At 41.4% G+C, this 25,471-nt stretch overlaps 1 protein-coding gene across 4 annotated transcripts in view; it reads left to right on the plus strand.

The window, feature by feature from the left end:
* Positions 1–25,471, plus strand: part of MRRF (mitochondrial ribosome recycling factor) — a 39,736-nt gene that overhangs the window by 2,991 nt on the left and 11,274 nt on the right. For 2 of the 4 annotated variants that reach the window (XM_036432904.2, XM_045579887.1), the window contains exons 2-5: positions 1,341–1,549; positions 3,784–3,939; positions 8,324–8,442; positions 14,681–14,772. In XM_036432904.2, the coding sequence (XP_036288797.1) occupies positions 1,366–1,549; positions 3,784–3,939; positions 8,324–8,442; positions 14,681–14,772 (551 nt within the window). In that variant the 5' untranslated portion in view covers positions 1,341–1,365. Of the gene's footprint in view, positions 1–1,340; positions 1,550–3,194; positions 3,294–3,783; positions 3,940–8,323; positions 8,443–14,680; positions 14,773–25,471 lie in introns of those variants that run through there. The other 2 variants (XM_036432908.1, XM_036432907.1) reach the window with 2 other exon arrangements.

Here is a 25,471-nt window from a genome sequence, read left to right on the forward strand (position 1 = left end):
AAAGTGATCAGTAGATACCCTTTGGGGGCTCCAGCTGTCTGTTAGCCACTGGGCCAAGTGTTTTTTGTTGTTGTAGTTTTTTTTTTTTTGTTTTTTTTTTATAATATATTTCTTTATTGATTTCAGAGAGGATTAAAAAAAGCAAAGAGGGAGAGAGAGAGAATCATCAATGATGAAAGAGAAACATTGATTGGCTGCCTCCTGCACGCCCCCTACTGGGGATGGAGCCCACAACCCGGGCATGTGCCCTTGGCCGGAATCGAACCTGGGACCTTTCAGTTCATAGGCTGATGCTCTATCCTCTGAGCCAAACCGACTAGATCTGGGCCAAGTGTTTTATCCACATAATCTCGTTTATTCTTCCTAATCCTAAGAAATAGCTATATCCCCATTTGATAGTTGAGGAAATCAAGGTTCAGTGATATTCAGGGACATTTAGTAAGTAATGGAGCTGGCAGTGGGTTCCAAGTCATTCTGGTTGCAAAACCCATGTTCTTATTCAGGCTGTTGTACTATATCGAAATTTTAGGATGAAATTTTGTTTTGTTTGAATGCAGTATGAGACTGATTTTCAAAGACAGTAGCTTCCAGGTATTTGAGGCTAATTGTCCTTAATTCCTAGATGAATAATAGCCAGATTATTGGCAGAAGCACATTTGTCAGTTTGCTAGGACCGTGTTTTATCCCAGAGGTAGCTGTAGACTCTAGCATATTTCCATAGTCAAAGACCTCAGTCAGAAGTATAATGTGTAACTTGTGTCAGCACAGAAAAGGGTGGCATTTTCCAGAGCTTTAATTCTATAATATGGCAGACCTCAAACCTCAACCATGTTTCAGACTCACATTAAAGTGCATTCTAATTGGTAATCAGTGCATAAGGAACCAAAGAAATTTTTAATTAAGTGCTGTCGTGTGAATTTTCCAGTCGTTTTATGCCTGTTGAAATTGTTTTCTTATTTAAAGTTTTTTTTCCCAGTGCTCTGCCCTCCCTTTTTATAGTAGTGCCTTTTCTCTGATAAGGATTTAATTAGCATCATTTGCTGAACTCTGTGTTCCTTGTGTACTAAGAAGCATTTGGTGCAGTGGAATGAGCATGGGGATTTAGAGTCTTACAGACTGGGCCAGTTACTTCAATCTCTGTGAGCCTTACTTTCGTTGTCCTGTAAAATGGGACTAATCATAATTCCTTGGAGGCTGTTGGGAGGAGGATTAGAGATCATGTATTTAAGTTGCCTAACAAATAGCTGTTTATAGTTGTTTGGTAATTGATACAGATTATTTTCTGAAGTTGTACTAGAGCCTGTTTTATTTAGATCTTCCTTCTGTCTTATTCTTTTTAGATGTTCACACGGACTGCCTTCAGTCATGGCCTTGGGTTTAAGGTGCTTCCGCTTGGTCCATCCTGCCTTTTGCAATTCTCTTGCAGCCTTGACCAGACCTGTTTCGGAAGTTATGCTGAAGACAGTGAGTGGAAGACAGTTTGACCACGGGCAATATGTGGCCTGTGCAGCTGTACCAACCCGTCATTTTGCTACCAAGAAAGCCAAAGGTAGAGACATCTGACCTCCTCACCCCTTATAGTTAGCCCTTGAATTATCATAGCTGGAAGAACATCAGAGATACACTGAATTTCTCTACTTGCCACATGCGGAAATGGTTTCTCACACAATACAATTGATTAGCTTAAAAGGTCACAATGATAGAGAACCTAGGGTCTGTTTTCTCATTATCATGTTGCTCATATGTAACTATAGCTCAGAAATGCCTAATTTCTCTCTAAGTTTAGAATTCAAGGCATAATGCTTGAGGCAGGGATCAACCCATTTTTCTCCTTATAGTAAGATCTATGTTGGAAGTAAAATTAAAACCAGAAGGTTGTTGGGTAAAGGGTATTAGAGCTATGGATTTAGATGGATGATCTTAATGGTTTGTGTCATCCAAGAATGAGACTTTGATATACCCCAGATCTCAGCTTAAATGTCACTTCCTCAGGGAAGCCTTCCCTGACCTCTTAGACTGGGTCAGGTCCCTTGTTACATGCACTCGTGCGCACTGTTATTTTACCTTTGATGTACTTAGCACAGTACTCATTAATTAGTTAATTCATTGTAGGTTCGGTTATTGTTTATTATATGTCTTCCATGCTGGACCCAATGAGGGGAGGGGCTGTATTTTTCTTGGTTAGCATCTAAGAGAGCCTGACATATAGTATGCTTCAAAAAATTTTGTTGAATAAATGAGTGACAGAAAATTGTCAAACAGACCTGCTATTTGAAGTGGTGAGTCAGGGAGAACACTCCCAAGGATGGTGCTAGAAATATGCTGCTAAATATTTTTTTCATTGACTTTCCTTATATGGTTTCATGCAGACCTTTCCTTTTCTGTAAATAGGAAAATTAACAAGTCATTGAAAGATTATTAATGCATAGAAGACTTATGTCCTCTTAATAGTAACAACAGTATTAACTTTGATTTGTATGTTGTATTAAATTTTTTAAAAATTCACCTACATTTAATAATTTAATCCTTATAATTATCCAGTGAAGCACAGGTGTCACCATTTTGCAAATGAGGAGATGTGAGGTACATAAATGAGATATGCACTATATAAAAGCACAGAATCTAGCTCATGGTAGATGTTCAGTAGTCTTTGTTGTAAATGAATTTCAATAAATGTTTTGATTATTTAAGAAATAAATAACTGTAGGATATTATTCAAATATTTTTCTATTTTTCTCCTTCCCTCACTCTTCAAAAATATTTGTATTACTCACCATAGTGGTCAGAATGTATATGAAAAATTGCCATGATGGTTTAGACCAGTGGTCAGCAAACTCATTAGTCAACAGAGCCAAATATCCACAGTACAACGATTGAAATTTCTTTTGAGAGCCAAATTTTTTAAACTTCTTCTAATGCCACCTCTTCAAAATAGACTCGCCCAAGCCATGGTATTTTGTAGAAGAGCCACACTCAAGGGGCCAAAGAGCTGCATGTGGCTCGCGAGCCACAGTTTGCTGACCATGGGCTTAGACAATGCTGTCAGTTTTCTAAAATATAAACCATTGTCACTACCATTGGTGGTGGTAAATGTTTCTGAACTATTGTTCTGTTTGTACCAGCCATCAGATACTTTGCATATCCTTGTTTTAGTATTTATTTTATAATTAATTTATTTCTGTATCTCTGATTAGACTTTATAGAAGCAGCTTAGTGAAAAGTTCATGGGTTTAAAATTAGGAAGATCTGGAACCAAATCTTGGTTTTACTCTTTCATGACCTTATAATATTAGGTAAATCATTTTACCTTTCTCATCTGTTTATTTTTCTGAAAAACAAGGAATTAATTCACTTATGGAGTGTCTGCCATGTGGATAGTGCTCTTTTATGTAATTGAGTTACTTAATTTATATCCATGTAGCATCCTAGCAATATAGATATTATCTCTGTCTTACAAATAAGGAACCTGATGCTCAGAAAAGTAGAGTAACATGTCCAAGGTCATAAGGCTAGTTTGCATTATAGCCAGGATTTTCACCTGGGGTATCACTGTATAAAGTCTGTGCCTTCGCTAGTATCTGAGAAAGTGCTTTTAGCATCATGCTGGGTCTCTAGTAGACACTCAGTAAATGTAGACATTTTTTAATAGGGCAGTGATAATGCTCTGTAATTTTCTAGCACTTGGAATTTTGCCCTGCACATAGTAGGCACTTCCTCACTGATTGTTTATTGTCTCTGTTTACTGTCTGCTATTCTTTTATTCATTGAATGTTGACCTTTTAGCCAAAGGAAAAGGACAGTCCCAAACCAGAGTGAATCTTAACACTGCCTTGGTGGAGGATATAATCAACTTGGAAGAGGTGGAAGAAGAAATGAAGTCTGTGATGGAAGCACTCAAGGATAATTTCAATAAGACTGTCAATATAAGGACCTCACCAGGTTAGTGACTGAACCAGTATTTTGGAGAAGGGTGTGGGGGAAAGATCCTGGCTTTGGCAGAGCTGTGTTTTCGTTCCAGCTTTGACACTTACTAATTGGCGACCATGGACAGTTACTGTCCTTTTCTGGTCCTCCGTTTCCTTGTCTAATTCCTACTTTATAGCTTTGGAGTGCATATTAAAATAAGTGAGGTGGCATATGTAATGGTTCTGACACAGTGACTGGCACATAATTAACATTTATTTATCTATTCTGCAAATATTGGTCTACTATGAACCAGGCATTGAACTGGTACACAGTGGTGAATAAAACAGGCATGCTCTTTGCTCTCATAGTACTCTTAAAAAATTGGAAGTTTTATGATGATGATAATAAACAACTATATAAGTTTGTAGGTATTTAGTCTCATAGTAGCTGATGTCTTTGGTCTGACTTTTTCCAATTTGTCCTATTTGGCCATTCTTATCCCTTACTGGGAACCAACTGGCAGCAAACCTGCCCACCTGAGTCATTTCTGTACCCCTGTGTTTGACCAGGAAGATTACGTTTGGGTTAATAACTTCCTGAAAGTGGCTTTTCTAAGTGGGAAATGTCAGAACTGTCCAGGCGAACTGTTTGCAGATGTGATGGAAGAAGTGAGTTGTCAGCTAATGGTACAAGCAGGCAGGCAGGAAAAATCCAATTGCGGTTAAATTGGCCTTTTGGAAATTGTCATTATCCTAGAGTCAAGCCTGGGACCCCCTCTGAAGATATCTGTGGGAGCTTGGGCGGTTCCCATTCACATCTTGGTTTGGATAGTTCATAAGGAAACCAGAGAATATTTTATGAGCTCGTTCTTAATAAAACCAAGTGAAAAATACACAGCTCCATTTATAAACACCAGCAGAAACATCCTGAGTTCAGCGACAAGATCCAGTGTGAAACCAGAAGACCATTCCGTCATTTGCCAACCTTTAGACTGGGGCATTCTGCTTTTGCTGACAGTAGAGCGTGCCATTCAATCTCTCCCAACTGTTTATTTTAAACTTGCTTATTATTTTAGGTATGAAACTGATAAAGTGCTTTGTTTCCCCTGTGCTTTCTGGCCTGTTAACATTCTGCAGCCGAAACCAGAGAGTAGTTTGAGAGGAGCTCAGGGAGAAATGTGATACTTAAAATTAGCCAGCAAGCTCCACTCTTGTTGAACTTAAAAAGATGATGGCCTGGAAAGAGGGTGGGAGTGTAATTTGTTAAAAGTTAACCTCTGAGAAAATGAGGGGCAGGAATGAGGCTAAGGGAGATTCTCGCTGGGGACAGATTGAGGGAAAAGGATTTGATATATTAAGTCGCTATGGATTTAGAGAATGGGAACACCACGTCGCATACTGGGAAAGCCCATGTTGGGACTTCAGTGGCAGAGGATCTTAGGCAAACCAGGAAGGCTGAATTAAGATCCATTTTCAAAAGGCCCCCCATTGGTATTTCCTCTTTGCTTCTTCCTTTTGAGGGTTATGTTTGTGTAACGTTCTTTATAGAACTTGGGGCCATGAAGAGACTGGATGAAACAGGCTGAATGAAGCACTTTTTTTTTTTTTTTTTTTTTTTCCTAGATTCTTCTATATCATCTTTCATTACTATCTGAACCAGCAGGCACTTTTCTTCTTACACCTTCATCTGTCTACCAACAGTTTCTATCTTAAGGTAGTTGATTGTTTTTAATAGTTGTCTAAACTATGCCTAAACACTTTTATTCGTTTGTCCATTCTTGCTCTCTCTCATTCATCCATGCATATATACATTTATTTATTCATCAAAGCATTACTGAGCACTTGTTTTGTGCTGATTAATAGGTGCTGTCGATACAAAAAAGACATTCTCCCCACTTTCCCATAGCCCTAATTCGAAGGAACAGACTTAATCCAAAATGTGTAAAACTATAGTAAAGCAGAGTGAAGACCTTAGCTAGGAGTTGGTCAGTCCTGGGTTTGAATTCAAGCTCCATTATTAAGAGCTCTTGTTACCTGGAGCAAGTTACTCTCTGTGCCTTCATTTCCTCATCTGTAAAATGGTGGAACTATCTCAGGGTTTTTGTGATAATAAAAACAAATCAATTGTAGACACTTTTAGCACAATTTCTTGCTCATAGTAAGTGTTCAGCAAATATTGGTTATCATTATTATAGATGCATAAGATGTTTGGGAACTCATGAAGGGGTTTTAATACAGTTTAGAAGGGGTTTGTAATACAGTTTAGTAAGTATTCAGCAAATATTGGCTATCATTATTATAGATGCATAAGATGTTTGGGAACTCATGAAGGGGTTTGTTATACAGTTTAGGAGGTCAGATAAGAAACTATTAGAGGTCACAGTTTAGGAGGTCTGAGATTAGAAACTATTAGAAGTCACAGTTCGATTCCTGGTCAGGGCACATGCCTGGATTGTAGGCTCAGTCCCCAGTGGGAGATGTGCAAGAGGCAACCAATGAATGATTCTTTCTAATCATTTATGTTTCTCTCTCTCCCTCTCCCTTCCTCTCTGTAATAAATAAAAATATAAATATATTTAAAAGAAGCTATTATAACTGAGTGTTAAAGAATGATCAGGAGTTATCTGAACAGACAAGGAAAAATATATTATGCTAAAGGTCTTGAGGCAAGAAAGAATAGACTCTATTAGAGAAATTATAAATAGATTAGTTTGGGTAAAATAAAGGAAAGTCAAGAAGTAATAATAATTATCATTTATTGGGCACTTACATATTCTAGGACACAGTTATAAATGCTTTCTGTAAACGCTTTCATTTAATCCTCAAGCAACCCTCTGAGATAAGTACAATTTTATGCCCCATTTAGAGATCAGGACACAGACACAGAAAAGGTTGAAGAGCTTCTCAAGGTCACACAATCATGAGGTGACAGAGTTATTATAGTACTTGAACCCAGGACATTTGTCTTTAGAATGAAGGAAACTTTTGCTATTATACCTGTTGAGCTTTTCTGGAGTAAAGCCAATGGTATCAACCACTTTCTCTTTGTGATGATATTGAATCTGGTTGAGTACTTCTACTTAGATCTTTGGGCCATACTGTGGTACTACATTATTTTAACAATTCTCCATTTGTTTAAAAGACCCCTTCCGTACCACCCCCTTTCCCATGAGTGTTTCTTACTGTTAATAGTATGATCCCCCCCCCCCCCCCCCTTCCCTCTAGTTCTCATTTAAATAGGAAACTAGGGATTTTAAATAATGCCCCTTTTCTATCTGTAACTATGGCTTTATTTGCTTGCCTTATTGGGTTTCTGAAAATTTTGCCCAGGGTTTTCTAGAATTCAGAGGTGGAAGAAGATCAGACCCAGGGTAACAGTTAAGTGTTAATAGTTGGTGTGTGTGTTTGGTTTTTTTCTAAAGAAGATCTAAGTACCAAATCAAGGTGGGTGGTATAAGGAAAGAGTTTCAAACATGGCTGCATGTCAGAATCATGTGGTAATCTTAAAAAAATTATAGGCTCCCCTTAAATCACAGGCTCCCAACCCCTTATAGAATTGGGATCTCTGGGGTGGGGCCAAGGAATCTAAATGAAAAAGCTCCCTGGCGATTCTGACACACAGCCAAATTTGAGTTCCTCGGTAAAAGGGGAAGAACCTTGACTGGAATCAGAATTTAGCATACCTGAGTTTGAGGCTTGGTTTTTTTTTAAGGTGTTGTTGTTGTTGTTGTTGTGTTGACATTATTAAAGACATCCCTTATTTTCTCCCCTCTTCCCTTCCACCTAGCCCCACCCTACTCCAACCCAAGCCTTCAGAAGCTTGGCTCTTGAGTGTTTTTTGTTAGCTCCCAAGTCTCATTTTCTCTCTGTAAAGTGGATTGTAATAAAGTGCTACAGAGTAGTTATAAGAACTAAGGGTTAATAAGAGATATCCTTTTTATGTGCTCATTTTTTTTGGTGCTTACACACTTGATTGTTTATATTTAGCTATAAATCTCACTTTAATCCTGTAAGGTGGTCATTGTTTTAGTGAGTTGGACACCAAGATATAGAGAAGATAAGTAACTTTCCTGAGGTTTCATGGTTAGTAAATGGCAAAGTTGCTGGAGAGGTGACCAAATCTTTCCAGTTTTAGTTATGAAAGTTCTATGTCACAGGAAACCTGTTAGGCCCAGGCACACGAGGATGGTTGGCCACCCGGGTTGCTGATAGGAATTCCAGCCTTGTTTTCTCAATATATCGAAGCTCTTCCCATCACGAGTCACTGCTGTCCTGTGACAGCCCCTGGAATGTCTTGCCACATTGATAAGGGACCCAAACTATTAGTTGAATCTGAAGGAGATAGGGACGTGTGGGGCTTCTAAGGTCCTTCTGAATTCTAAGACTCTATAATTATTATTATTATTTTTTTTTTTTAGGATCCCTTGATCATATCACTGTGGTAACTGCTGATGGAAAGCTGGCTTTAAACCAGATTGGCCAGATCTCCATGAAGTCGCCACAGCTGATCTTGGTGAACATGGCCAGCTTCCCAGAGGTAAGGTGGCCTTCCTCACAAGGTCCTTATTCATCCTGTCTTTTGGAATGGAGGGGGCTGGGTCAAGGCAGCAGGAGGTTTTCCCTCCAGCTTGGGATGAAACAAGAGAGAAGGCATAATGGAGGAAACTTAGGGAGAAGGAAAAGTTTTTTCCTGTTTCTAAATTCCTTTTCTGGTAAACACTGTAGAAGCTAGGTAAATAATTTGACTACTGCAACAGGCCCCATCTATGAAAAACAATAGTGGCGATGTAGGGGTTGGCGCTTGGCCAACGTGGAAGGGACTGTGGTAAACCGGGGAGCCTGTGCCCTGTATGGAGCGAGCAGAAATGTAGGCCTGGCAATCAGCATAACCAGGTATTATGATTTTTATTTTCAGAAGAAGCCAATAATCCAAATTTTTATATACAATTCTCGTTAAATATTGATAACTGATTCATTTTTTTAAGATTGTGAGGAAAAAACCACATTAACGAGCCATTAGTTTGAGACCTCTGCATTAGTGTTTGGAGCAGATCCTGGAGGTCACATTCCTTTCACACTGGACTGACCATTGCAGAATATTGCCCAGAGCACAGTGCTTCGCAGCCTGGAAGGTGGGCTGCATTATTGTTGGCACCTTGGGGCTGTGATATTAAGTCTAGTTGAGGTAGAGAAGGGCTTCTTAGTGGTCCAGTGGGAATGGACCTGGATTTGAAGTCCTGGAGGAACTGGAACTCAGGCCCGTCTCCATTGCTAGCTGGTGTTTGACCTTGCTCCACTCTCGGGGCTTCCATTTCCTCATTTGTTGTTAATGTGAGGTGAAGGAATCTGAAGTCCCTTCCTGTTCCAATGGTCTGTTTCAGTGCGTCTGCCCCAAAGACATAGACCAAAGGTGAGCATGCTAGATTTGGCAGACTGGATTAGAGGTATAGAGTAAGAAAAAAGCCCTTGCTGTGAACACGTTCAGATCATGTGTTTTTTTTTAATATCCCCCCCCCCCTTCCCTTCTCCATACTGCAGCCAGAGTGGACTATTTAAAATATACCTTGGATTATGTTGTTCCCATGCTTTAAATGTATTAATGTCCCATGCTTTAAATGTATTAATTGAACAAGTAGTATTTTTTTTAATTACTTTATTTACTACGGTATCACATATTTGTCCTCATCCCCCCCATTCAAGTAGTATTAAAGAGAAAGATTACTGTGGCTTCGAATGCTTTGTATGATGTGCCCCTACCTATGCCTCCCAGTGTCTCCAGTCTTGTGCCACTGTCATCCTAACACACTGCTCTAGCTACATTGGTCTTTCAGCTCCTTAGACACAACACACCCTTTGCATCCTCAGGGCTGTACAGGGGCTCTGCCCTTTGCTTGGAACATTATTGCCTGGCTAATTGCTCTATATCTATCTGTCTATCTATATTGATTTATTTTACACATTTATTTTTATATATTGGGATGACATTGGTTGGGTCACAGCTTAAATGTCACTTTCTCAGGGAAACCTTCCCTAATCTACCCAATCTAAACCCCTCCTCCACACTAAGCTCTCTTATAGAGCACGGTTCTTTTTCTTTATTGCACTTACCATTATTAATAATTATATATTTGTATCTTTATTTCCCATCTCATATTCACTAGATTGTAAGCTTGGAATGCAAAAAATCTAACTTACTCATTGTGTTGAGCACCTAAAACGGTGCCTGGCACATACATGGAAGCACTCGGTAGATTTTCCACAAATGGATGAATACTTGTTATTAGGTTGATGGAAGGGTGGCTCTCATTCCTTGTGTTACTGAGGAGCTAGAAGTGGACTAAAAGGGAACAGTCAACTCTTTGCCTTCGTGGCCCCCTCTGAACTGCGAGGCCTCTCTGCCTGGTTCACCTACTCCCATTGGCACTGCAGGCCAATTCAGGGAACAGACTCCTAATTACACAGCTTGAAGACCTCATCAGGCAGATTGCTTTTCAGAGCCAGCCACTTCTGTTATTAAATGGCAAATAGCATTCACAGAAGAAGCGTGATTGGCCACCAGCGCATCTTATGAGGTAGGAGGAGGTATTAACAGCTTAATTTTTTTCTTAGGAAGTTGGAGCATATCTTCATTTTTCAACCAAAGCATCTCTGCCTTCCAACTTGAAATTCTGTGGGTTTTAAAGGAGAAAAACAAAACAAAACAAAAACCCACAAAAAACTTTTACAAGCATCTCAGTCGAGAGGTTCTTTACAAGGACAGAATGAGGAAGTGTGAGTTACATTGTCTTTTGAATTCCTTTATCTCATCTGGTGTATATATTAAACAAATAGTCTTAACTAAACATTTCCTTCCTTCATTTTAGAAGCTGTCCATTGAGTACCAGGTTCAGAGCTTCAAAATGCTGAGCTAATCCTCTCTGTGTTTATGTAATTCCTTTCTGTTTCACATGCGGTTGGCTTTCTTTCCAAACCTGCGCTTTTCTGTGTCGTGCTGTAGTGACACGATGCAGATTTACATGCATAATCCTTTCAAATGCATTGGAGACAGAAAACTGTGTTGCATTTGTTTAACATGTGTCCCGCTTGATAAATGATACACATAGTTGCTGCTTTCCATAAACTTGCCTGCAGCTAGAGTTAATGATGGGAAAGAAAAGAAGGGAGTAAAAAAACCACAGCATGATTTGAAGAAAGCAAATGAAAAAAAAAAAAAATCTGTAGGCTCCATTATTTCCCTTGTGGTAGGAAGAAAGCCAATGTATATTGAGTGTCTACGGTGTTGCTGGGCACTACTTTCTCATGTTTTGTTTTTATGTGATCATGTTTTGTTTTTAAGTATTCTCTAAAATTAAGCATTATTTGTTCCATTTTATAGATGAGAAAACTGAGGCTCAGAGAGGTACAATATCTCCCTGAGGTTCACACCATTGTGACAGAACCAAGATTTGAACATAGATCTGTTTTTCACTAAAGCCTATGCTCCTTGAACTATTCATTCATTAATTCAACAAATACTTTTGAGTTCCTGTAAGTTATTAAGTTTTAGTTGAGGTGCTGGAATTAACCCCCTGAGGATAAAAATAGACAAGGTTCCTGCTTTCATAGACCTTACATTCTAGATACTCCTTGGGATATAAAGGAAATGGAAGGCCAGTCCCTGAAAAGGCACTAACAAAGTTGACTTGTTGACCTGTCCAAAAAAGTTCTATCATCTTGTCCTTTAGCATAGATGAACTTAAGAATGGCAATAGCAGGCATTGCTAATTGATGACAGCATTCCTTCCTGCCTGGTCCTAGATTGGATCTGTAATCTTTACAGAGTTCTCCAAGGAGCCACAATCATTTGGTCAGTGTTGCCATTTGAGAACTGTTGAAATGCCTTGGGGTACTGGGGAGCATCCCTTCAGGGAGGGGACAAAAGCTAAGATACAAGATGGAAATGCGATAGAAATATATGCCTTTTCATCTGAGCCCTGAGTAGTTCAGAAGTCATGTTGGGAAAATGACTGTAATTCCCTGAGTTTCTGCATCCTACCACATCAAACCAAAATATACATATTTAGAATGTTTTAGAACTACCTCTTCTAGTAGGTTTCTTTTCAAAATGAAACCTGATTTGCATTTTTCTGCATATGAAAGAACACAGAACAAGTAAAGTACAAAATAAGGATTTAGAGGGGTTATATATAAGAAGTAAAAGTAAGGAGATGAGTTTGTCTAATAGATCTGAGTCCGATTATTAGTATACTCATGCAACAAACTTTTATTGAGCACTTGCCATGTGCCTGGCACTGAGCCTTGTACTGGGAAGATGTAGATATTAACCCTTTGCACTCCGCTGTCCCCTCTCAGGGGACATCAGAATTCTAGCATATCACTCGGATGTCCCCTCTCAGGGGGGACATTGCAGTTTATTAGTGATTACGGGGAATTGAGTTAATTCAACGCACGTTTCCGCCGCAAGTAGCATCGAGTAGCTGGTAGCCAATGTCCAGAATGGTTCGGAGTGCAAAGGGTTAAGACATAGTGATGGGCCAGCTGGGTATCAGCTGTAGGTGTTCTGGTGCCCACAGGAGAAGGCTGTGTGGAAACACTGGGGTCCTACTGTGAAAGGGAGGGGCTGGTGGCAGGATATTACCACAGTGAGTTGTCATTCAGTGAGAAGCATCAGAAAAGGAGGATTGGGAGACTTGAGATCAGGCTATCTCTTCAAAGTGAAGATTCTCCCTTTATTGTTAACTGTAGAAAATCTTTTTCATTTTATTAAGAAAATGGCTATTCTTTTGCAGAGAGATATTTATTTCTTTATCTAGCTCATTTAAGACACCAGACCTAATTCCAAATTATTTTGGGCTATGTAAAAAAAACTCAAATCCCCTGTGCTACTAAATACTTGAGCTGGGTGATCTGGAAGAAAATATGGACAGAATGGCATCACTGGACTGAGAGTTGAGGAACCTACTGTCTCCTCTTAACCTCTGCCAGTAAGTGGAAGTGTGATGGGTAAGGTCCTCACTGTACAGCCCTCGGCTCTCCGGAAGACTGTATGTGCTTAGAGATGTGACTTTATCCAACAGGTCCTACATACAAGAGGAAGGGACTTTACTTGGCTGTCACAGATCCCTTCCAGCTCCAATAGTCACAGGTACCATTTTAAGAATTTACTGTTTTAGCCCGGTCAGCACGGCTCAGTGGATGAGAATTGACCTATGAACCAGAAGGCCACAGTTCAATTCCTGGTCAGGGTACATGCCTGGTGGCAGACTCGATCCTATTGGGGGCGTGCAGGAGGCAGCCAAATCAGTGATTCTCTCTCATCATGGATGTTTCTGTCTTTCCCTTTATTGATGTTTCAATAAAAATATATTCTTTAAAAAAGAGAATTTACTGTTTTAAGCAATAGCCACACTGTTAGATTCTGTGTACAGCCTCCCAAGGAAATGATTCACCTGATGTGAAAGTTATGGTTTATCTTTTGACCTTATGGTTACCCCTCGTGTCTCTGTAGAATTTAAGCCATTTAAATATGAAATGGGTAAGTTTTTCAGACACTTCCTCAAAAACCAAAGAAACCCTGAAAATATCAAATAGGTGTGACACAAACCCCATTCTTTGAACCAGAAGTCGAGGAAGGAACTCCAGGTTGAGAATTGGTCCTGTGAGTCCAAGTGATGTGGATTGGCTCTGGTCAAACCTAAAATTCTTTGGCAAATGTCAGAGGCCTCATTTTCATGAATTTCACACCGTCATGCCTATAAAGTATCTCTCTTCCACACTGCTGTCTTTTACCTTTTAGGATTGCATGCCAGGTGTGGTTATATTATTGCTTGAGGTGAGGTGAGGCGCTTTGGGAAATCAGTACCAGTGCACCACCTGGCCCATTAGCAGGAAGTCGGAAAAGACACTGGAGGGTGACAGGGAGGGTGACAGGCAGGACAGCAGTGCATCGGCTAAGTGATGACATCCACTCAGCCTTGTTTGGGGGTTTTGTGCATCCCTACCTTTATATGCTAAATATATGTAATAACTCTCCTAGGTGTTACTGTGGGCCAGATAAACAAGATGTATTGCTCATGCTACTTCATTCAGTCCTCTCTCAGGGGTACATACCACATGGTCTCAGGTTACAGAATGGAGGCCCACAGAGGTCAGGCTTGTTGCCCAGGGTCACATGGTAAGCAGAGCTGGGATTTGAACTGAGCTCTTTCTGACTCCAAAGCCCATGCGTGCAGCCAGTATATCATTCTCTCTTTCCTGGAGCACACCCACTGGGAGCCATTGTTCATTCCAAAGCATGAGTGAGGTCACTGTGTGTGTAGATACGAACGAGTTAAATTTATTTACTCATTCCAAGTCGGCACGGGTATATTTTGAGTGTAAAATGTCAACTGGAATTTTTAATGTATAAAATCTTTCATCTGTCTTTACACCAATCTTTGTACAGACCAGCCCCCCTCCCTTGAGGATTTATTGTGGTTTTGATCTGTCTTGCCTCAAACCATTGAAATCTTTTCAAAGAAGCAGAGCTGTTTTCTTTTTATTTTTTCCTTCTCTTTGCTTTTTTTCCTCCCGCAGTACACTGGTACCAGGAGTGGACATAGTTTGCTATTCTGCTTGATCAAAGCACTCTACACCAATGTAACTTCCTGATCTTACTGGTAACAGAACTAAATGTTTCCATGTTCTGCCAAGATGGGTTGCCAGTTATCGACAGAGGGCTTGCATCTGGTAATAATTATTTACTAATTCTGTTTACCTTTTGATCTGGTTTTCAGTGTACAGCTGCAGCTATCAAGGCTATAAGAGAAAGTGGAATGAATCTGAACCCAGAAGTGGAAGGGACGCTAATTCGGGTACCCATTCCCAAGTAAGTTTGGCAGAAATTTACATATTTTGATGTTGGTTTCCTTGGGGAAGCCAACACCCATGATACTGTTAGGCTGATAGCATAACAGTACTTCTTTATCTGAACTTCTCCTGGCAAATTCCCACATCTTTTAAGGTCCAGTTTTACTGATTCAGAAACATTTATTGAGTACCTGCTGTGTACGAGGGCTGGAGATGCAGCAGTCAACCTGATAAAGTCCTTGACCTCATGTACTTTACACTCTGGTGGGGAAGATGGGACACATACGCAGATAAAGGCATTCCAGACAATGAGATGCTATGAGGAAAGAAAAGGCAGTGAGACCGGAGCAGGGAGTGACTTGCTGAGGCGATGGTGGCAGGGACAGTGTTGGCCTGGAGGCCTATTTAAGGAAATACCATTTGCTGAGAGCTGAATGACGAGGAAGAGTCAGCCTGGGGAGTGGGAACTGCCTGCACAAAAGCCCTCGTCAGAAAAGACCTCCATACTTGTACTCTCAAATCCATGTTCCTTGAAGAGTTATTTTTACCTTAGTCCTTGCCTGTTGAAGAATTTTAGGCATAAGAATAGGATATTGTTAATTATATAAACATATAGAACTTAGATTATTAAATGAAAAAAATGTACAGCAGTCCCCCTTATCTGTGGTTTTGCTTTCAGCAGTTTTTACCTGTGTTTAGCTGTAACCAAAAAATATTACATGGAAAATACCAGAAATAAAGAATTCATAAGTTTAAAATTGTGTGCCATTCTGAGTGGTGTGATGAAATCGTAAGCCGTCCTGCTCCATCACCTTGAATATGAATCATTCCTTTGCCCAGCATATCAACGCTGTGTATGCTAACCCCCCATTAGTTACTAAGTGGCTGTCTGGGTTATCAGATCAACCACTTGTGGTATTGAAGTCTTGTGTTCAAGTCATCTTTATTTCACTTAATAATAGTCCCAAAATGCAAGAGTAAAGATGCTGGCAGTTTGGACATGCCAAAGAGAAGCTGTAACATTCTCAAGGAGAACTGTGGGGAGGCAGCTGCTGTAGTCCGGGTAAGATATGGATTTTCTGCCTGCTCAGATTCCGTAGCAGGCAGAATTAATTTCTCCTCTGTAATCTCATTTCTTAACTAGCCTCTTTTTTTTAAAGTCCTTACCTGAGGAGTGAAGATACATTTTCCATTAATCCTAGAGAGAATGGAAGGAAGGGGCGGGAGAGAGAGAGAGAGAGAGAAACATCACTGTGACAGAGACACATTTATTGGTTGCCTCTTATCAGCAATCTAGAATGAGTGGGAAGGGGGCAGGATTGGACCTGCAACTCAGAAATCCAACCTATAACCATCCAGTGCACAGGCTGGCACTCTAACCATTGAACACACCAGCCAGGGCATAATTAATTAATTATCTTTAAGTCCCTATTCCTACATAGTGCATTAAATTAATTCATTTCATTATTCAGCAAATATTTATTAAGCACTAACTACATGCCAGGTACTTTCCTAGCTGTCGAGATAAAGTATTAAAGAAAACAAACAACAAAAAGCCCCTGTCCTTACAGGTGAGTAGACATAGTAAACAGAAAACAAAGAAATACATACGGTAATATCAAGTGATGGTAAGGACTGTGAAGAAAAGCAAGCAGGATGAGTTAGAGGGGGTTGGGGTTTTATTGTGGGTCGGGAGGTGCAGGAAGGAAGTGGCAATTGAGTGGAGACCTAAGTGAAATGAATGAATGAAGCTTTCAAATAACTAGACGGGGAAAGGAGTGTAACACTAGTTGAGTGTCTTTCTGTGCCACGTATTACCCTGTATTCTTTTACACATGTTGCCTCATTGTCATACCATCCCCTCCAGGTAGTTTTTTCCGCCTCCAGATATGGAAAGTTAAACTCAGAGAGGTAAAGTAACATTCCCTCCAAGTTCACACTGCTAATGATGTAGCTGGACCTAAACCGGGTTTAGTTAGTTCCAAAGCCTCCAGATGCACCCAGGTTAGCAACAAGAATTAATCCCCAAACTGAGAGTCCAGGAACTTTTTCCTACTTTATGACCAGAAAATGGCAATCTTATTTCATTGTGTTCTCGGTACTCTGTGAGAATTAACACTCTGCCTTGAAATCAAATGAATTGGAAGTGATATAGCTTAGTATTTAAGTATCAGGTAGACCTGAGTTCAAGTCCAGGACCCTATTTGCTTGGTTAATTCATTGATTTGCTCAGCCAATTTTCTGTTAATGTGCCATATGCCAGGCTTGGTGTTGAATGCTGGGAACCTAATGTTTGCCTTCATGGAGCTCACAGACTATGCTGGGCCCTTTGTTTATTTTGCCTGCAGCTTACTTGTGGAGTGTACTATTACCCACTGTTTTTAGATGAAAACACTTAAATTAAGGGAAAGGGACTTGCCCAAGATCACATGGTCAGTAAGTGGCAGTCAGGATTTGAACCCCAAGTTTTTCTGTTACCAGCGTGCCGGCTAAGTATACTCATGGACATTAGAAGTGAGATTTGCAAGTGGAATGATAGTAGTCAGCAGGTTTATTTTTTAGTTCTTGCTCTCCTATCTGAGAAATCTTTGAAGAGTCACTTAACTTTCCTGAGCCTCAGTTTGCTCCTACACTAGACCCCTCTTGGAGCTCCAAAATTCTGCCAGGCTAGGAACTTATGCTGCCGAATACTCATTGCTGGCTTCAGTTCCCCTTCGAGTGGCCTGATTGTGTATCATGTTTTCTTTTCAAAGATCTAGTTCACATAACGCGCACCTCTGCAGCCCCACAGGACTTAACAGGATTTAGCGATCACTCTTGGTGCAGTGTATATTAGTTTGAAGGATCAGTGAGTTTAACTTGAATTTCCAAAGACATGGGGCTCTGTTACATTATATTTTACATTATTTTATGTTAACTAATGGGCGTAATCCAAGAGAAAGTTGACGGACCAAAACCGTCTGCTCCTGCAAACCTCATTTTTTATATACTTTCTTCCCTTTGACAAGGTGGTAAGGTCATGAGGCCCCTTACTGAATTGTACTCTTGGTAGTTTTCCAGATAAAAAATGAATGATCTGTTCTTTATTATGGAGACTGCGTCATATGAGAGGATAAAGGTTGATTTAGATGAAAAAAGGACCAAGGTTTATATTTGGTTTTGGCAGTGACTTCCATTTGATTCTGGGCATGTCACCCTAGCAGCTTGCTGCTTTCGAGTGCCTTATTTGTAAAATAAGTAAAGTAATAATGATAGGTAGAGATTTGGTAGGATTAGTAGAGAAAATAGATTAAGTAGTATGATCTCCTTAGAGGAAAGAAGCTATATAAATATAATTTTATTATTTTAGTATACTTTGAATTTTAGATATATACACACACAGGGTAGAGCAAAAGTAGGTTTACAGTTGTGAGTACACGGAACAAAGTTTATTTTTATGTTATTATTTATTTATTATTGTATTATTTTCCATAGGAAAAACTGTAAACTACTTTTCCCCCTATCCTGTATATATATATATATATATATATATATATATATATATATATATATATATACACACACACACACACTTTAGGAGGAAAGGAAGGAGTGAGGAAGGGAATATGTTGAGTACCTACTATGTGTTAAGAACCATGCTTCCATGTACAGGGAAAGTGGAAGAGTACAGTTAAATTTGTGTTGGTATCACAGAAGCATGAAATTGAGTTCTGGCTTGCCTTTTTATCTGTGTGATAATGGCAACGTCTCCACCTCTCTGAATCTCAGAGAATTCATCCGCAAAATACTTATAGGTCTTGCCTTACATGGTTATTGGGAGATTTCAGTGAGATGATGTGTTGTTTTTTGAGATAATGATTTTAATGTGTAGCAAGCACCCAGTTAATGGTAGCAAATGTTCTTTCATTCCCTTTCATATATAAGCAGGATCATCATTCCCTTTTAAGGAAGAGGAAACTTAAGATTTAGAGAGGTGAGGCATTGACTGGGTCACAGAGCTGGAAGCTGGCAAAGCTATACGGAGGAAACGAACACACCAAAGCTGATGTCAGGGGTTCGGGAGGTGGAAGGGAATCTGAAGCATAACTTCCTAGGATCAGTTTCTGATTATAACATGTTGAGTTTAGTTCTAGGAAAATTTGCCTTTCCTGCTTGATCATGATTCTTCTCTGCCTAATGACAGCCTGCAAGTTTGTTTTTTTGCCTTAATTCTGGATGCCCAGTGCTAAGTTTTATTTTTAGTTGCAGCAGATCTCAGTTAGTGCTTCACCCTCATTACACTCCTTCAGTTCTTATCGTCTCATTTAAAATTAGTTGACTGAGTAAGTGACTCTCACTGTAATCTGCCTCTGATCCTTTGGGGAAGTATGTGGAAGATAATCCTAAATCAATAAGAGGTCAGACTTGGCTCAAAATGGTCCTTGTCACTCAGTCCTCTTCGCAGCCCTGGGGGTGCAGCTGTGTGTGGCTGCGCGGGTTTTTCTCCTGGCTCTCAGCCAAAGGCCAGCGAGCCTCAAGCTCAGGTCATGTCCGTACCCACTGACCATGTGTATAGCTTTTGTTTTCTTCCCTGGCCAGTCTTCTTTCACTTAGAGAAGTCAGTCAACTGGATAGGTCACTTGAACATCCCCTTTAGCCAAGATTCACTGAAATCCATGTAATCAAATTTGGGTGCTATTAGCCAGCTACACTACAGCTGTAGTGCTTGGAGGTGCTGTGCTGAGAGCTTTACAGTTTCTCCCCAAATTCTCACAGCACTATGATGTTAGAAGACTATTCTTATGCCCATTTGACTGATCAGAGACCTGCAAAAATTCAAATCCTACAGAAAAACAAAACTTTTCACTCTTCCCCAAGTATTCTTCCCAGAAGTAGCTGTTGGTAAGTTTAGTATATATCCTTCCAGATTTAAACAAAACAAAAAATGCATATACAATATATAATTTACATAAATAGGATTAAAGATCTCAGTTCCACAATTTGCTTTTTTGCATAACATGTCTAGTGTACACCTTTTCACGGTACTTTCATTGTTTGTGTTGCCGAGAAATTTCCTTTGAGGTGGGTATAATACAGATGAGGAAACTGGGGATTAGTGTAAGTAATTGCTCAAGGTCACAGATTAGTAATTGGAGGAGTGATTATTCAAATCAAATCTGTCTGTTTCTGAAGCCACCATTCTTGCCACCTTATCACATTGCTCCTTGGGATATTGACCGGGAACCTACCTCCTTCCGGCTCTGTGGCCTCCTTGCTAGTGGATCTTGTGCTAGGGATCTTGTGTATAATGTGCACAGTCCAGGAAATATTCCCTTTTCTCGCAACACCCACCTGACACACAGACCTTTAGCCATCTTGACGGGAAAAGAGAAGTCAAAGAATGCCTAATAATTTAATTTGGGCTAGGCAGCCACAAACTGCATTTGAGCAACTGCAGCTGCCTCTCCAGCCCATTCATTTCCACCGCCTGCTTGCCACCCCTGCTTTCTCAGGGCCATTCATTCTGCTCAGTGCGTTCCAGTGCCTTCCAGGCTTTAGGATGCCTGCCTTCTCCTCTTCAGTGTGGCTTCCCACCTGGCCTGTGGCTTTTTCAGAAGAACCTCTTATTATTCCAGGCCCCAAGTGTGTAAGTTGGGGGCTCCCTCCCAGCACAGATGTTCTGGTTTAAACACATAAGAACATTCTATCAGAAATTAGAGTAGAGCATAGAGTCTATGCCATAGACTGAGGAGAAAGTTGCCACCTACGCATATGCAGAAGCTACACCCCAAAAGACAGGCTCGTCCGCATCCACCCCTCCTCTGTTCTCCACCCTTTGTGACCTGCACCTGCTTGCAGAACCTGGTAATTGGCAGCTATGGGTCAGGTCACTAGTCCATTGCCGTTTCTATAGATTCTCTTTCTCCCACTGCACTTGGACTTGTAGGGGAGCTGAAAGAGTAATAACAACCTATATCTATGCAGAACTTAATGGTAGAGCACTGCTATTCTTGTTGCTACCACTAGTAAGATCGGTGCTTAGACTGGTCTGGCACCAGCGAAGGAAGAATGGAACTCAAGAGTCAGCCTGCACTGGGCTCAACTCCAGGTCTCCCGGGAATGTGTGTGGCCTTGTGCAGGTTACTTGATCTGTCTGAGCCTCTCCCTCTTCTAACCTGTAAAGTCCAGGTGAGGATATAAGTGGGCCCTTACTCTGATGGTAAGGTTCCTCCTTCTCTCTCTATCTTGCTTTCTTTTCTTCACAGCAGTTATGTGTCACTTTGTATATTTATTTTCTCTCTCCCTGCCTCCTCCACTAAAATGTGAATATGAGGAACTTTTGTCACCTTGTACATATAAGCAGAAGCTGTTGCTCATATATATAAACTGTCGTCCTTGCCCCTGGAGCAGGTCTTGGCACCTAGAAAGTATGCAACCAATGTCGACGGAGTCAATGAATGTGAGCACTCACTCCGTGATCACCCCTATTTCAGGGGAAGAAACTGAGCCACAGGGAATGGAGTTCTGTGTGCCCAGTGTCACACGGTTAATAAGTGGAAGAATAGGCTTTCTCAGCACCCGGGCTCGTAGCCACCATGCTGTCCTCTCTCAGTAGGACACATCACTGGTATTTTTATTACGGACATGATTAACAGCTGTAGGATAGTCAGTACCTACAGAGGCAGAGTTCTGCAACCATCCCCTTTCTCATTTGCTCCCACACTAACTGTGGAAGAAAAGTAGCATTTACTAGCCCCCCATTTGACAACTGGAGGAAATAAAAACATGTAATGTTTACTGAGCACATCATCACACGCTAGCACATTTAATAACAATATATATAACAATCTCACTAAGTTAATGGTATTGTACACATTTGACAGATGGTAAAACCAAGGCAAAGCGGTAAAATTGCCCACCCAGGCCCAGACAGCTAAGAAATTATAGGTCTGGGCCTCGAACCCCGGCAGTCTGGCTGAAGAGACACTTCTCCCAAACACTTCTCTGGACATCCTTCTTTGAGGTTCAGAGAGGGAAAGTTAATTGTCCCTAGTTACTGATTTACTCTGTAAGGGGCAGAGCTGGGATTGAAAATCAAGTCTGCCGTGGTCCCCAAACCTGTGTTCTTCTTTCTGCTCTTTGGAGCTAAGTGTTACTTTCATTTATTCCTGGACTTGGATGTCCATCATTCTGGAGTGACAAGGAAGAAGAGGAGTGACTTAAGGTCACTCAGCTGAGAGTTCGGAGCTCAGCCTCCTTTCTCTTTCATACCAGGTGGTATGTCTGGCTTAGCCAGGCCTCAGTCACAGGACAGTGCTTTGAAAGCAGGTGGCCAGTATGTTCCCACAGAGAACTGGTTTCTGCCATGGGAGGAGCCTTTCAGAGTACATGCATGATTGCCTTTGGGCAAAAAGGATGCTTACTGTCTTTCTGAGACATTAGGGCACATAATACAGACCTATGAGTCAAAGAGGGGTGGGTGCGAGGAGAGGGGATTGCATGCCTAGAAACATGGGAAGTCTGGCTGGGCTACTCAAACAAAAGCATTTCCTTCAGGCCAGTGCCCACCGACAAGCAGTAAAGCAAGGTGTGTGTCTGCTGATTCCAGGCCGATGCTCCTGGCTGGGGTGGGGTGGGGTCTCCCTGAAATCAGGGAGGAGGTGACAGGGTTTCTCTCCACAAGCTGTCAGAGTTGTGTTCGATGCTTCCTTCTCCCTCTGTCCGTCACCCTCAGCTGCTAGAGCAGAACTTGAGCCTCCACTGCCTGGCTGCCTGCTGCCTGCTGCCTTCTTGGTTTCTATTTTTTTCTCTCTGCTCACCACCCACTCCATAGCCCAAGCTCCAAGTGATTAAACCTGTTCATCATTCTCTCCCTCACCACTCACATCCTCTATCCCCAAGTCCTAGAGATTCTGCATTAAAATAAGAATGCAGCCACCATGAATTGAGTTTCTGTAGCACATACGCACCATCATTTCTCGTAATCTTGCTTCTATCCTCAGAAACATTCTTACTCCCATTTTGCATGCGAGGAAAGTGAGTCCGGAGAAGCTGGAAGCATGCCTACAGTTCCGAAGCTAAGCAGAGCTGGGACTCCAGGTCTTCCTGGCTTTCGCGCATGTCCTTTCTACCCTTTAAACTCGCCTCTAACTGACCAAAGGTCCTTTGAAGTCTAGTGCCGTCATAGTCTCACAGGTTTTTACTGTAAATCCCCGAGCTGAACACAGCTTCCTCTGATACACACCTGGCGAATGGCTTTGTACGGGTGCCCCGTTCTCCTTGAAACCAGAGGAAGCATCTTTCAGTCAGTGCCTCTCTGCTGTGTGAGTTACCAGCGGGCATGCCCTCAGCTCATTGTTTGTGGGAACACGCTCAAGGAATTTTGCAGGAAGGCCCCCATCCAGGATGTTACTGGAAGACCTGCTGGAGGAGTTTGTACAAACAAAGTGTGACCTTGCCAGCTCAGCCAAACCCCTGCCTTGTGCTGGGAGGCTCTCTGACCCGAGCGGAAAAGCCTTCTGCCTCCATCACCCAACCCGGCCCGCTCCTACGGGGCGCGCCCTGAGCTCCCCGCTGCCTGCCTGGAGGCTCCCTCTGCAGACGTTAGCCACATGCTTAGACCTGGTTTGTACATCGCCGTCCACACAAAATACACACCTCACCATGTTTCCTCCAACAGCTATGGTATTCTGTGCTGTTCTTAGGAACAGTCTGCTAAGACTCTTTCCTCCTGCCCACTTTTTATTTTTTGTGGTAAGATATAAGTAAAATTTGCCATTGTAGTCATTTTAAAAATATATATATTTTTATTGATTTCAGAGAGGAAGGAGAGGGAGAGAGATAGAAATATCAATGATGAGAGAGTATCATTGATTGGCTACCTCCTGCATGTCCCCTACTGGGGATCGAGCCCACAACCTGGGCCTGTGCCTTTGACTGGAACTGAACCTGGCGCCCTTCAGTCCATGCCCTATCCATTGAGCCAAACCGGCTAAGGCTAAGCACAAATGTGTTTGATGCTATATCCTTAGTGTCTGACACAGTGGCTAGCACATGATAGGTGCCCAGTAAATAGCTGTAGAATGATACTGTAAACTGAATGAATGAATACTGAAGAAAAAAATTTCACGGCTATATGCTGGGAACATTTTATTTTAAAATGTGCATGAGATGTTAAATTACTAGTCAGATCTCAAAAAGTCATCTTACTGAAGCATAGATTGTTTGCCCTACCCTTTTTCTGTTGATAAAAACTTTCATGAGGAAACTCTTCATTATTTGAAGATGCCTCAATGGTTGCCAAAACATAAACAACAATTGCAACAAAGGCAGCCAACAGTTTCTGATTGTTTATTCTCCACCAAGCCTTGTAGTGTATATGTTCCATGTATTATCTCATCGAATTCTCACAATAACTCTGAACGGTAGGTTTGTTTTTGTTTATTTGTTTTCAATTTCTATTTCCAGATGAGACATCAGAATTCAGAGAGTTTAGCCCTGGCTGGTATGGCTCCATTGGTTGGGCATCATCCTATGCACTGAAAGATTGCCCGTGGTTTCCTGTCAGGGCACATGCCTACATTGTGGGCTCCATCCCCAGTAGGGGGCATGCAGGAGGCAGCAAATTGATGTTTCACTTTCACATCGATGTATCTCTGTCCCTCTCCCTTTCTCTCTTAAAAAAAAAAAAAAAGAAAGAAAGAAAAAGAAAAAAAAAATCTATCAAAATGCTTTTAATCACCTCAGAGTTTAAATAGCTTGCTTAAGGTTAGTCGGCCAGAAAGTGGGGGCCCAGACATGCAGGGCAGTCAGGGTGGAGCTAAGCTTCTAGGCCACACCCTCCCCTGGTGCCTTTTCCCTCAGTAACTGGAATAGCTTTCTTTTTATCAGTTCTATATGCCGTGATTTTCTTTGAAACCAGAGTTTTATGGCTAAAAAACTTAAAAGCTTTGGCCTCCAGAACAAATTTGACTCCGATTGCACCATTTGAAGTCTCGTGCCCTCCTGCCATTATATTTCTCCCTGTGCTTCTGCCTGAAATGCCCTCTTCTTTCTTCTGCAGCTGACAAATTACTCTGAATCTCCTGGGCATTTTCCAAATCTCCAGACAGTATGCATGCTCCCCCCACAGAAGGTCCGTCCCTCTGACCCAGCAGCAGTCATCCTCTTTCTCAGTAGTGGTTGACAGTTGTCCCCACCACTGCACTGAGCCTCCGAGGAGGTGGCCCGGCCTGCCTCTGCTCCGGAGCTCCTGGGCCTGGCCCAGGTCTGGCACGGAGCACAGGGGGCTCTGCTGGTGCTTGAACCAGCGCATGCCCTGCGCAGAGAGGCTGCTCGGATGAACTGGCTGAGTTCAGGAGCCTGGAATACAAACCAGGGTGTACTCAGAATCCACGAATGTGAGATGCAGACGATCGGATGTATTAATCACTGGTTTGGAAAGGCATTAACATATTTCCATAATATAGCATGTTTCTTTTCTAAAACAGATGTGCCCTCGTTTCATGAGAAAGTAATTAAGTGTGTTTGATTAAAACATTCATAAATGCTATCATTTACTCAAGGCTACTATATGCTGCTTTCTTTAGTGGTGCTTTATACATGTGATTGCTCTCCCAGTCACCTTAAGATATTAAGGTGTTTTTACTATTTCCACCTTAGAAATGAGGAAACTGAGGCTCAGAGAGAAGTGAGTCGCTGGCCCAAGTATAGTCAGCTTCTGGGTGATAGATAATGGG

This window comes from Pipistrellus kuhlii, unplaced genomic scaffold, assembly GCF_014108245.1.
Source record: "Pipistrellus kuhlii isolate mPipKuh1 unplaced genomic scaffold, mPipKuh1.p scaffold_m20_p_12, whole genome shotgun sequence".
In the NCBI taxonomy this organism is placed as follows: domain Eukaryota; kingdom Metazoa; phylum Chordata; class Mammalia; order Chiroptera; family Vespertilionidae; genus Pipistrellus; species Pipistrellus kuhlii.